The sequence below is a fragment of the Cucurbita pepo genome, unplaced genomic scaffold, assembly GCF_002806865.2.
Source record: "Cucurbita pepo subsp. pepo cultivar mu-cu-16 unplaced genomic scaffold, ASM280686v2 Cp4.1_scaffold000420, whole genome shotgun sequence".
Taxonomy (NCBI): domain Eukaryota; kingdom Viridiplantae; phylum Streptophyta; class Magnoliopsida; order Cucurbitales; family Cucurbitaceae; genus Cucurbita; species Cucurbita pepo.
This window is the reverse complement of record NW_019646652.1, coordinates 404-14,609: the sequence shown is the minus strand read 5'-3', so window position 1 is coordinate 14,609 and position 14,206 is coordinate 404. Positions and strand designations below refer to the sequence as shown.

At 40.0% G+C, this 14,206-nt stretch overlaps 1 protein-coding gene across 1 annotated transcript; it reads left to right on the top strand.

Annotated features, from left to right (window-relative positions):
- On the top strand, positions 1-13,283 carry LOC111785254 (probable LRR receptor-like serine/threonine-protein kinase At1g06840). The gene is made up of 21 exons (XM_023665661.1): positions 1-246; positions 377-502; positions 1,761-1,911; positions 3,134-3,205; positions 3,318-3,389; positions 4,739-4,882; positions 4,966-5,037; positions 5,163-5,234; positions 6,347-6,418; positions 7,232-7,300; positions 7,394-7,462; positions 7,741-7,812; positions 7,917-8,003; positions 8,148-8,216; positions 9,159-9,670; positions 9,755-9,910; positions 9,991-10,274; positions 10,510-10,576; positions 11,852-12,102; positions 12,535-12,669; positions 12,798-13,283. Exons 2-21 carry the CDS (start codon positions 415-417, stop codon positions 13,158-13,160), a joined length of 2,877 nt encoding a protein of 958 aa, XP_023521429.1. The 5' UTR covers positions 1-246; positions 377-414; the 3' UTR covers positions 13,161-13,283.
- Positions 13,284-14,206: the final 923 nt, after the last annotated feature.

Here is a 14,206-nt window from a genome sequence, read left to right as displayed (position 1 = left end):
ATGTTGTTGCTGTCAATGGGTGTGAAGGAAAAGCCAAAAATATTAGTAAATTGGAAGCGCCAACTAAACCTCCTCCACTCTGACCCCGCGATGCCTTCTTTCCCCCTTCACCATTTATACCCATTTCAATCTCACTCTCCTTCTTCTTCACCACATCCAATTCATTCATTCTTCTTCTTCTTGTTTCTTATTTGGGTTTCTCACGAACCCATTTCTTCCACCTTGCTCTGCTTCATTCTCCCACAGGTATTGATTGTTTGCCGTCTAACTCTTTCAATTCTGTGAGTTTGGTTGATTTGTTTGATGGGTTTTGTGTGGAATTTCTTGAATGTGATTGGGTGTTTGTGATTGTGGCTTATGGTTTGGAAATGGGTAGGTGTTCGTTTGTTTGCTTGTGATGCTGTTTGTGAGCTGATGGGGAAGGATTGTGTGTGTGTTTTTCTGCTATGGTTTTGCTGCTCCTTGCTCCTTGCTGCTGCTGAAACCACAGAGCCTTCTGATGGTAAGTTTGTCTTGTCTTGTATGTTCTTTGTCTCATGAATTTGCTTGCACTTTCTTGGTTGGTTTAAAGCTAGTGTCAGTGTAACGGTCCAAGCTCCAAGCCTACCGTCGGTAGGTATTGTCCACTTTAGGCTTTCTCTTTCAGAGGTTTCCACACTCTTGTAAAGAATGTTTCATTCTCCGCTCCAACTGACGTGGGATCTCACAATCCACCCCCTTCAGTTTGAGAGAGGAACGAGTGTCAGTGAGGGTGCTGAGTCTCAAAGGGGTGGATTGTGAGATCCCATGGGAAGCTCGAAAGGGAAAGTCCAAAGAGGACAATATCTACTAGCGGTGGCTTGGACAGTTACAGTCAGTTTTGCAATGGTTTTTTTTCTTTTTCTTACTTGTTTGAATTCAAGGTTAATGTTCTCTGTAGCATGGTATATATGAAGAAGGAAGTCCGGGTATCAACTTGGGAGCTTTTGAAAGTTTGGCTACTATTGAACCAAGTTGCTAATGACTATTGTTATTGGAAATATGCCTGCATTTTGTTTCTCTTTCGTATTAATCATATAGAGTTTGAACTTTGAATGGTTTATTTAGCGCATATTGCTTAGAGAATGGGTTGAAGCTATGATGACTAAGATTTTGTGTTACACAAGCAAAACCACGAGAGTTTATGGTCAAAGTGGACGATATCATACCATTGTGGAGAGTCGTAATTCCTAACATGGTATCAGAGTCATGTACTTAACTTAGCCATGTTAATAGAATCCTCAAATGTCGAACAAAGAAGTTGTGAGCCTCGAAGATGTAGTCAAAAAGCGACTCAAGTGTTGAACAAAAGGTGTACTTTGTTTGAGAGCTCCAGAGAAAGGAGTCGAGCCTCAATTAAGGAGAGGCTATTCATGGGCTCCATAGGCCTCAGGGGAGGCTCTATGGTGTACTTTGTTCGAGGGGAGGATTGTTGGGAGGGAATCCCATGTCGGCTAATTAAGGGGATGATCATCTCCATTGGTATGAGACCTTTTGGAGACCCCAAAAGCTAAGCCACGAGAGTTTATGCTCAAAGTGGACAATATCATATCACTGTGGAGAGTCGTAGCGAACACTTACAAATTAAATAAATAAAAAAGTTCGTTGTGCTTTATATGTCTACAAAACAATGATATCATGTACAATTCACAAGCATATGATATTGGAAATAAGTTGAATACCCTCCATATTTGCTCCCTGTAGTGAGATGAGTTCTTTGATAATCTTTTATGTATCTGCAGTTGCTGCATTGCTAGCAATAAAGAGGAGTCTAATTGATCCTATGGATCACCTTAAAAACTGGACTAAGGGAGATCCTTGCATTGTTGGTTGGACTGGAGTGGTATGCAACTCTATCAATGGAACTGTTGGGAACTTACGTGTCAAAGAACTGTATGTTTTGTTCAGCACTCTCCCCTTCCTTTACTATTACTTCTTTATTTTCCCCATGTCGGATCTACGAGAGACTCACAAGTATTCCACATCGGTTAGAGAGGGGAACGAAGCATTCCTTATAAGGGTGTGGAAACCTCTCCCTAGCAGACGCATTTTAAAACCGCGAGGCCGATGGTGATACGTAATGGGTCAAAGCGAACAATGTCTACTAGTGGTGAGCTTGGGTTGTTACATTGAACGGTGTGCTAGCAAGGACATTGGGCGCCCCAAGAGGGTTGGTTTGTGAGATCCCACATCGGTTGGAGAGGGGAATGAAATATTTTTTATAAGGGTGTGGAAAGCTCTCCCTAGTAGACGCGTTTTAAAATCGTAAGCCTGACGGCGACACGTAACGGGCTAAAGCGGATAATATCTGCTAGCGGTGAGCTTGGGTTGTTACAAATGGTATCAGAGCCAGATACTGAGCGTTGTGCTAGTGAGGACGTTGGACCCCCAAGAAGGGTGGACTGTGAGATCCCACATCAGTTGGAGAGGGGAACGAAACATTCCTTATAAGGGTGTGGAAACCTCTCCCTAGCAGACGCATTTTATAACCGTGAGACCGACGGTGATATGTAATGGGTCAAAGCGAACAATGTCTACTAGCGGTGGACTTGGGTTGTTACAAATGGTATCAAAGCCAAACACTGAGCGGTGTGCTAGCAAGGACATTGGGCCCTCAAGGGGGTTGGATTGTGAGATCTCACATCGATTGGAGAGGGGAACAAAATATTTTTTTATAAGGGTGTGGAAAGCTCTCCCTAGTAGACACGTTTTAAAACCGTAAGATTGACAGCGACACGCAACGGGCTAAAGCGGATAATATGCTAGTGGTGAGCTTGGGCTATTACAAATTGTATCAAAGCCAGATACCGAGCGGTGTGCTAGCAAGGATGTTAGGCCCTCAAGGTGGGTGGATTATGAGATCCCACATCGGTTGGAGAGGGGAACGAAACATTCCTTATAAGGGTATGGAAACCTCTCCCTAGTAAACGTGTTTTAAAACTGTGAGGCCGACGGCGATATGTTACAGGCCAAAGAAGACAATATCTACTAGCGGTGGGCTTGAGCTGTTACATCGAAAACAAAAGAGTGATCGTGGCTTAAACAGTGATTTGGTAACATACATGGTATGTAGGTATTGCAATGTATTACATTTGATTTTCCCCTTTTGTTGCAGCCATCTATTGAATCAGAACCTATCTGGAAACTTAGCCCCTGAGATCAGCCAATTGTCTCAACTTGAGAAGTTGTGAGTAATTGACAATGAAATTGGTATCTTGAAGAAAATTCCATTGTTCTATTCATACTTTCCTAAACTTTCTTTCTGGTAATGATTTTCTTCTCTTGGTTTATCCTGGAAGAGATTTCATGTGGAATGACTTAACTGGTTCAATTCCGAAGGAGATTGGCAGTCTTAGGTTCCTGAGACTATTGTAAGTTAAATCTCACTGAATTTCTTCTTAGTTTATTTCTTTCATCTGTAGAAATTTCATAAGTTACTATATTAAATTACTTCTACTTATTGTTAAAGATCATTGCAGCAAGAGAACCTAAACGATCTCTCAGCTTTTTTGTGATTATCCTCTTTCTTTCTTATTACCAACATTTGGGCTTTGTTTATGTTACTCTTCGTATGAGAGAGAGATCTCACGTTGGTTGGAGAGGGGAACGAAACATGCCTTATAAGGATGTAGAAACCTCTCCCTAGCAAACGCGTATTAAAACTATGAGGGGGATGTTGATACGTAATGGGTTAAAGCGGAAAATATTTGTTAGCGGTGGGGTTGGACTGTTACAAATGGTATCAGAGCCAGTTATTGGGCTGTGTGCTAGTGAGGACGCTGGGCCCTCAAGGGGGTGGATTGTGAGATCTCGCGTTGGTTGGAGAGGGGAACGAAACATTTCTTAAAAGGGTGTGGAAATCTCTCCCTAGCAGACACATTTTAAAACTGTGAGGCTGACGACGATATGTAACGACCAAAGTGGACAATATCTGTTAGCGGTGAGGTTGGATTGTTACAAATGGTATTAGAGCTAGTCACTGGGTGGTGGCCAGCGAGGACGTTGGCCTCTAAGGGGGGTGGATTATGAGATTCCACATAAGTTGGAGGGGTGAACGAAACATTCCTTATAACGGTGTGGAAACCTCTCCCTAGCAAACGCGTTTTTAAATTGTGAGGCTGATGACGATACGTAAGGCCAAAGCGGACAATATCTGCTAGCGGTGGGTATTAGAGCTAGTCATTGGGTGGTATGCCAGCGAGGACGCCGGCCCCCAAGGGGGGTGGATTGTGAGATTCCACATCAGTTGGAGAGGTGTGGAGACCTCTCCTTAAGAGATGCATTTTAAAACATGAGGCTGACAACGATACGTAACAGGTCAAAGTAGACAATATCTGCAAGCAGTGGGGTTGGGTTGTTACAAATGGTATCTAAGCCAGTCACTGGGTGGTGTGCCAGCGAGGACGCTGGCCCCCAAGGAGGGTGGATTGTGAGATCTCACATTAGTTGGAGAGGGGAACGAAACATTCCTTATAAAGGTGTGGAAACCTCTCCTTAGCAGACACGTTTTAAAACCGTGAGGCTAACGACGATACGTAACAGGCCAAAGCGGACAATATTTACTAGTGGTGGGGTTGAGCTTGAATTTATATGGAATTTTAGTAAAAGAGGAAAGCTTGGTAGAATTACTTTGTTCATTGTGTGTGTGTGAGAGAGATAAAACAACTACTTTTGATCTTAGTTTCTTCCAAATCTAACAGTTTGAACGTTTTTGGTGCAGACTCTTAAATGGAAATAAACTATCTGGTTCTCTTCCAGATGAGCTTGGTAATCTTACAAAACTCATCCGATTCCAAGTAGATGAGAATCAACTTTCAGGGCCTATCCCAAAATCATATGCTAACTTGATCAATCTGAAGCACATGTGAGTGGATCTTCATCTCTTTTTCATAGTAAGTTGACCCAAACAATAGCTTTTCTCCCCTCATTTCTTTGTTTACTTTGCAGCCACTTCAATAACAACACACTCAGTGGTCAAATTCCATCTGAGCTTTCCACATTACCCAAGCTTATTCACTTGTGAGTATTATTTAAGTTATTTGATATGTATGGAAGTGATCAATAAAACATTTCTTCTCCAAAAATGTGTGTATATGGAAGTGATGGTGGACATACTTCCTATGATGTTTTTTTGTTCTCAACAGGCTTTTGGATAACAATAAATTGTCGGGTTCTCTGCCACCGGAACTTTCGAGCTTGCCAGTTATAAGCATTCTGTAAGTTCACTTTCATTCTATGGGCAAGTTTCTTTTAGCACATTCAAAATTATGTTATAAGTGTTAGGATCGCACAACAACGCACACACTCGATCAAGATGAACACAAAGAACAAGAGAGAGAAAATGCAAGGAGGAATATTGGCTATAACTTCAGGTATGTACACCGAGAGAGAATATAGAGAATGAAGAAAGTACATTTTGAAAGCACTGACTTAGGGATATATATATGGTTTCAGTTTACTATATATAACTTTAACTAAATATCATATCCCAACAATAAGAACACTCGAGCACACAGGCTTAGAGAACACTAAGTGGTGTCAACATTTCGAAAAAGTGACTCCAATTGTTTACAAGTAAAAAATATCACAAAATCCCAAAGATCCTATACACTAAGATCTACATAGAGGCAATTACGCGCACAACGCTCCTAATCTCTTCCCATGAAACTTCAGCATCATAAGTTAAGGAGTAGCTTTCCTGTTTAAAAGAGCAAGCTCGTTTGAGCATTGGAGGATATTCAATGTACGTTAACGCACAACAACGCACACCCTCGTTCTAGATGAACACAAACAACAAAAAAGAAAAAATGGAAAGAGGAATATTGGCTAAAGGTTTTGATTGATGACTTCAGGTATATATAGTAAGAGAGAATACAGAGAATACAGAGAACACAAAAAGTACATTTTCAAAACACGTCTAAGGGTATATATATGGTTTAGCTTACTATATATAACTTTACCAAATATAACTATCTACCATATATAGCTTCGCAGATATACCCTTTTAACTAGTTATATAGGAACTAAAGATATATCTATATTAGATGTTAACTAGTTAAATAGGAACTAAAGATATATCTAATCCGCTCTAGTTCACCTACTTATCCAAATACGGATACTCCTCCATGAGCTTTGGTCCATATCTGGGTCAATCCCAGCAAAGACATCTCTTGAACAAGGTTCTAGCACTAGAACGCCCGTGTTGACGATCCTTATTATTATCTATTATTATTTTACTTGATCACATTGTCATATGTTGTTGGTCGTTTATAGTTTCCATTATGTTCCTTTTTTTGTTATATTTTCACTTCTATGCTGTCCTTGGCAGGCAACTTGATAACAACAACTTGGAAGGAGAAATTCCAGCATCTTATGAAAATTTTTCTACATTAGTGAAATTGTAAGTGTTCCTTTCGGTTTTCACCTTCCATGCAACCCTTTAAAAATTTTGCTATCTAAATGGACGTGTTTTAATTTTTACATGCATACACCGTTAGGAATCACGGCTCTCTCCATGGTATGATATTGTCCACTTTAAGCATAAACTCTGATGGTTTTGCTTTAGATTTTCCCAAAAGGCCTCATACCAATGGAGATTCAACCCCTTAATTAGCCGATGTGGGACTCCTCTCCCAACAATCCTCTCCTCGAACAAAGTACACCATAGAGCCTCCTCTGGGGCCTATGGAGCTCTCGAACAACCCCCCCTTAATCGAGGCTAGACTCCTTCTCTGGAGCCCTCGAACAAAGTACACCCTTTGTTCGATACTTGAGTTAGTTTTGACTACACCTTCGAGACTCACAACTTCTTTGTTCAAATTTTGATGATTCTATTGACATGACTCTGATACCATGCTAGGAATCACAACTCTCTCGAATGGTATGATATTGTCCCACTCTCATGGTTTTGCTATTGGTTTTCCAAAAGGCCTCATACCAACGGAGATGTATTCCTTATAAATCTATGATCAACCCCTTAATTAGCCGATGTGGGACTCCTCTCCCTACAATCCTCAACATACACTTCAACAGGAATCATGTTCTTTGTTTATTCTCACCTTATCCACTCTAATGGTTATTAGACATGAAGATTATCGATTAAGATTCGAATCCTTCATGAGTAAATTTTCGACAAATCATGAACTACCAATAGGCTTCATAAATCTTCTCGAAGGAGGCTAATGCTTTTGTCCCATCACCATGGTTCTTGCAGAAGTCTTAGGAATTGCGGCTTGGAGGGACAGATTCTTAATTTTAGCAAGAATGCAAACCTCAGTTACTTGTAAGTTACAGGATCTCTATAGGTGTTTACTTTTGCTTCTTCTTTTGGCTAATGATCATTGCTATGATATTTTCTACTTTGCTTGTTCTACAGGGATCTTAGCTGGAACCATTTTACTGGACCCATACCACCATATAACCTCTCTTCTCAAATGACAACGATGTATGCCATTTATTGATGTTGAATTATCAATTAGTACTTGTTGAGGATTGTCGGGAGAGGAGTACCATGTTAGCTAATTAAGGGGTTGGTCATGGGTTTATAAGTAAGGAACGCTATCTCCATTGGTACGAGGTCTTTTGGGAACCAAAAGCAAAGCCATGAGAGCTTACGCTCAAAGTGGACAATACCATACCATTGTGGAGAGTCGTGGTTCCTAACAGTACTTGCATCGGTTCTGATGAGTTTTCTCGTGCTTAACAAATCCATTTATGTTGTAGAATTTTGTCACACAACCAGCTGAATGGATCTATCCCCAGCAGTTTCTCCGGTCTTCCTGCCCTCCAGAAACTGTAAGATTGTATCTGATATCAATGCATGGTTTTACAAATGTTTTCATGACAAAATGGCTATGTTTGTCAAAGCATCTGATCTTGTCAATGACTGTTCCTTGCAGGTCACTTGAGAACAACACTCTAAATGGTTCTGTGCCTTCATCTCTATGGGAGAAAGTGGTCTTCAATTCGAGTGCTCGACTTTTACTGTAAATCCTTGAGCAAAAATATAGGATAGGAATTTGAGACGTTGTTGGAGTGCCATTCCTTTTTTTTTTTCCTGTTCTTGAGAGAGTGAGATCTGATGACGTTTCTATTTAATGAATGATCACTTCCTTTTCTTTTTAATTCAGTGATCTTCGGGACAATTCATTTTCTGGCATTTCCGGAAGCACGAACCCTCCAGTTAATGTCACTCTAAGGTATGCATTTTACTCAATGCGCAGGTTCTTTTATTGGCTTTGATGTCCATGAAAGCCTATCTTTTCTAGGCATGCATTATATGTCTTGGCCACATCAAACTGTAGGTGCTATCATAGGAAAGTACTATTAATAGGCCCTGTCGAGACGAGAATGAGTTATCTTTTTCTTTAGAAGTTTACCTGATGTCTTATACTGTAATAGCCCAAGCCCAAGTGCACCGCTAGTAGATATTGTCTTCTTTGGGCTTTCCCTTTCGGGCTTCCCCTCAAGGTTTTTCGGGTTTTCCACACCCTTATAAAGAATGTTTCGTTCTCTTTCCCAACCGATGTGGGATCTCACAATCCACCTTCTTTAAGGCCCAACACCTTTGCTAGCACTCGTTCCCTTCTCCAATCGATATGGGACCCCCCAATCCACCCCCCTCCGAGGCCCAGCGTCCTTGCTGGCACACCGCCTCGTGTCCACCTCCCTTCGGGACTCATCCTCCTCACTGGCACATCACCCAGTGTTTGNGGGACTCATCCTCCTCACTGGCACATCACCCAGTGTTTGACTCTGATACCATTTGTAACAGCTCAAGGCTATCGCTAGCAGATACTGTCCTCTCTGGACTTTCCCTTTCGGGCTTCCCCTCAAGGTTTTTAAAACGTGTTTGCTAGGGAGAGGTTTCCACACCCTTATAAAGAATGTTTCGTTCTCTTCCCCAACCGATGTGGGATCTCACATATAAACACAATATATTGTAAATACCCTGTATTTTTCTTTTTCCTAATGTCTTTTTGTCCAAAATGTAAGTTTCTGCATGTATTATATGCATGCCTGGAATTCAAATGTCTGAGTTAATCATTTTGTCTATGTTAAATCTTGAAAGAGTTCTTTGGCTTCTTATTTTCAGAAAGCTGCTTTCTATAATCCTCATTCAACCATGTTTGATTCTGCAGGCTTGAAGGCAATCCATTCTGCCTAAATTTAAGAGGACAGAACTCTAAGTTGTTCTGTGCATCAAAAACTGTAGATGATGGGTTGTTTAGAAGCTCGAGCACCTTCAACGAATCATGTCCAGTCAGAGGTTGTCCAACAGATGTTTTTTTCGAATACGTGCCAGACGCCCCAGATCCATGCTTTTGTGCAGCACCCCTTGGGATAGGATATAGGCTAAAGAGTCCAAGTTTTTCCTACTTTCCTCCATACAAATATTCATTTCAAGAATATGTGACAAAGGAACTCACTTTGGATAAGTATCAATTGTCGATCGATTCATACGATTGGGAAGGATCTCGTATGAGGATGTATCTTAAGATTTTCCCATTATTTGATAGTGGTTCTCACTTGTTGAATGACAATGAGACGCTTCGAATTACAGAAAAATTTATGTCATGGAATTTTACTCGTAATGACCTCTTTGGCCCGTACGAGCTTCTCAACTTCACGTTCCCCGGCCATTCTCAGATCGGTATGCATTTTGTTTTGCAATGTTCCTTTTAATGGTGCTCAACTGGCCTTGTTCTGTTTTAACCTTTCAAGTTTATCAGTGCAGTTACTTTCCATACAGAGAAGGTGGGGATTGGTACAGGCATCTTGGCTGCCATTATAGTTGGATCTGTCACCTGTGTTGTTTTGATTGTAGCAGTGGTCATACTTCTGTTCACTAGGCGTTCGAGTAGCCGTAACAATTTGTCAAGGAGAAACTTCTGTAAGTACGATAGAACTGACGATCGAATTAATCTCTGATGATTATGACATAAAGTGCTCGAAAATTTGCTTTCGTTACAGCTTCGGTGATCGGTATGAAGATTGATGGTGTAAAAGCATTTTCATTCAAAGAAATGCAATCAGCTACTGGATATTTCAACTGTTCATCTCAAGTAGGCCATGGAGGATATGGCAAGGTCTATAAAGGCATATTGTCTGATAATTCAGTTGTCGCTATCAAACGTGCAGAAGAAGGATCGTTGCAAGGCCAAAAAGAATTCTTGACGGAGATACACCTCTTATCACGAGTTCATCACCGAAATCTAGTTTCGCTAATCGGATATTGTGATGAAGAAGGGGAACAAGTATGTTTCTTGGTTGCTTGGTTTCTTTGTTTTATTTCATTTAGGTCCTATGATGATCTCTTGGGGCTAGCCATTGAGCTTATGAATGTCATTAAATCATGTCACTGACTACATATGTTGATATCAACTTCTAAAGTCAGACAAGGTTTTTTTGAAGAGTTCTATGAATTGAAGACAAAGTAGTAAGCCAGTTGCTATGCTTTTCATTGATTTATTTCGTTCTGTCGTTCTGCAGATGCTGGTTTACGAGTTTATGTCGAACGGGACTTTGCGCGACTGGATTTCTGGTTGTGAATTTTCTGGTATTGGCCTCAGCTAATATCTTATTTGTTCTGAACCTTGATCTATTCTACATGTTCATGGCTTCCATTATATGCTTCATTACAAATTCTCTTGGGGCTGAAAATTATGGTGGTCACCTATGTGCCCCATGGATCCATATATATAGACATATATAAGTTGTAGGTACTAGTTTCTAGTTATCTTAAGAATGGTAGTTGCTGAAGTGACTGATAAACATAGACATTGAGTTCATTATAACCTTCATTTCATATGAAGGCCTTTGTGTATAGGTTTATCTGTTTGGCTTCTAGATGATTTGGGTTGAAGTCTTTCTCTAATGACTAGACTTGATGTCAGATTCCACCTCGGTTGGAGAGGAGAACGATAAGAACGCTTATTCCTAAGGGGGGTGGATTGTGAGATCTCATATCGGTTGGAGAGGGGAACGATGCATTCCTTATAAGGGTGTAGAAACCTCTCCCTAGCAGACGCGTTTTAAAACTTTGAAGGGAAGCCTGAAAGAGAAAGCTCAAAGAGGACAATATCTGCTGAACTGTTATAAATGGTATCAGAGCCGCTCGACGTGTGCCAGCAAGGACACTGGGCCTCCAAAGGGTTGGATTTTGAGATACCACATCGGTTGGAGGGGAAACAAAGCCAGTCACCGAGCGGTGTGCCAGTGAGGATGCTGGCCCCCCAAGGGGTGGATTTGAGATCCCACATCAGTTGGGGAGGGGAACGATGCATTCCTTATAAGGGTGTGGAAACCTCTCTCTAGTAGACGTGTTTTAAAACCTTGAGGGTAAACCTAAAAGAGAAAGCCCAAAGAAGACAATATCTGCTAGCGGTGGGCTTGGACTGTTACAAATGATAGTATCAGAGCCAGTCATCGAGCGGGGTGCCAGCGAGGACACTGGGCCTCCAAGGGGGTGGATTGTGAGATCCCACATTGATTGGAGAGAGGAACGATGAGGATGCTAGGCCCCCAAAGAGGGTGGACTGTGAAATCCCATCTCGGTTGTAGAGGGGAACGATGCATCCCTTATAAGGGTGTTGAAAGGACGCTAGGCCTCCAGGAGGGTGGATTGTGAGATCCCACATCGGTTGGAGAGGGGAACGATGCGTTACTTATAAGGGTGTGGAAATCTCTCCCTAGCAGACGTATTTTAAAACCTTGAGGGGAAGCCCGAAAGAGAAACCCCAAAAAGGACAAGATTGTTTGGTTCTTGTTTGTAGTTTTCAGCTTTGCATCTGATATTTTAGTTCTATCATTAACTTGTACTGTTCTATGGCAGCCAAAACTGCAGTAAACCTGAACTTTCGTAGGAGATTACAAATTGCATTGGGTTCAGCTAAAGGTATACTCTATCTCCATACTGAAGCAAATCCTCCTATATATCACCGAGACATAAAATCTAGAAACATACTCCTCGACGCCAAGCTCACTGCCAAAGTCGCTGATTTCGGACTGTCACGTCTTGCTCCCGATCTCGACTATGAAGGGGACGCTTCTGGACATGTATCTACTGTTGTGAAGGGTACTCCGGTAAGTCTATCTCGACGAACATGGTCTATATAAAGCATGCAAAATTTATGGGATTGTCTGGTGATGATTTCTAGTCTAGCTTACCTTTCGAAAAGGAACGACCGCCTTGAATTGTGTACTTTATCTAGAGTCGTTAGAGTTGGTATTAGAGACAGGTTCGAGATGGTGTGCCAACAAGGACGTTGGATCTCCAAAAGGGGTGGATTGTGATATCCCACATCGGTTGGGGAGGGGAACGAAGCATTCCTTAGGGTGTGGAAACCTCTCCCTAGTAGACGCGTTTTAAAATTATGAGGCTTAACAGGCTTGAATAATATCTGTTAGCAGTGGACTTGGACTGTTACCGAAACAGTCCTCTCACTTGTAGGCCATGTGAGATGAATAGTAATAATTTGTTTCTTAGCTTTCCTGAGTGTTCTATGAATCATGCAGGGTTACCTTGATCCGGAGTACTTTTTAACCCATAAATTGACCGACAAAAGCGATGTCTATAGCCTCGGCGTTGTGCTCTTGGAGCTCTTAACCGGAATGCATCCTATCTCTCACGGCAAAAACATCGTTCGTGAGGTATATTTCCTTTCACCGTTCATCTTCTACATCTTATTAAACATTTTTAAAAGTTCACGAACATATTAGACACTCTGACTCTGAAAGTTGAGGATCTAAACTTATAATCGAACTTTTTTCTCGTCTAGGTAAAACTGGCACATCAACTAGGAACAATGCTTTCAATTGTCGACACCAGGTTGGGTTCGGTCTCGGCCGAGTGTTTAGAGAGGTTTGCTGCTTTGGCACTCAGTTGTTGCCATGACAAGCCAGAAGACCGGCCGTCTATGCGTGTTGTAGTGAGGGAGCTGGAGAACATACTGAACATGATGCATGATGATAGTGGCACCTTGTGTTCCAACTTGTCTCCAAGCTCGAGCACCGGACTTCCATCCTCACCGACGTCGACATCAGCATCGGCATCGTACATTGCCCGAGACCAGTTTGCATCGGGAAGCATTTCGGGGAGCGATCTCATCAGTGGCGTTGAGCCAGCCATCAGACCTCGCTGACATAATCTCTGCTTACTTCTTGTAACTATGCTCTTGCAAGTTCTAATATGTGCTTAGCCAATGTTTGTAGGATTCATAGCTCTCTAACGCGTTATTCAATAAGTTTCTAAACGTTTGCTTGTATCTAGTACGATTTCGAACTTTTAATTTTTTGTCGATGCTTTTTAAAATTTATAATTTATTGGGTACAAAATAAAAAAATCTGAAATTTATTGAACACAAAATGCGATTTTATCCGTACTAGATCCGTTAAAAGAAATGTTGAATACGTTAGTAACTTTAAAAATAAAATTTTATATGCAAAGCTACAAATAATAACATAAAATAGTAAAAAAAATTTGCTACTACATATACATATACACATACATATACATATATATACAAATTATATATGCATATATTTATTTTTTAATTATTTATTTTTCGACTCTTAAAAAATAAAATTTAAGTTTTTGAAAGGATATTTTTAAAAATTTATATATATTAAAATAGAGAATGGTCGTAAAATTTTTTATACATATTAAAATACATATATATATTAAATATACATATACATATATATATATATATATATATATAAAAGTTTTTGGAAGTTTGTTTTTAAAAAATTTATATATATTAAAATAGAGAACGGTCGTATAAATTTTTTTATACATATTAAAATACATATATATACATATATATATACATATTAAATTTTTCTATATTAAAAAATATATATATATATATATATATATATATGCTAGAACGGTCGTAAATAGGTAATATAGTTAATAGTCATCTCACAGCGGACTATTTATTAATTTTTTAAAATTATTGAAATTAAAATTTAACTCTTTTAACCAATAATAAAATTTAATATTATAATTTATGAAAGTCTTTAATTATGTAAAATTATTAAAATACAAATTAAAATTTTTATTCGGTTTAAAAATAATAATAATTTAGAAAACTCAAATAATTAAAAAAAAAATGGCAAACAGGTGGAATTGGCTGAGTCGTCTGTTTTGGACCAAAACAATTGGCTGTTTCTCTTTCTTATCTTA

What these genes read in the sequence shown, in the direction of transcription:
- LOC111785254 (XM_023665661.1), top strand. Translation starts at nt 415, where the DNA reads ATGGGGAAGGATTGTGTGTGTGTTTTTCTGCTATGGTTTTGCTGCTCC. An exon ending in CTTAGGTTCCTGAGACTATT is followed by an intron (nt 3,390 to 4,738) that starts GTAAGTTAAATC and finishes TTTTTGGTGCAG; the next exon opens with ACTCTTAAATGGAAATAAAC. An exon ending in TTGCCAGTTATAAGCATTCT is followed by an intron (nt 5,235 to 6,346) that starts GTAAGTTCACTT and finishes TGTCCTTGGCAG; the next exon opens with GCAACTTGATAACAACAACT.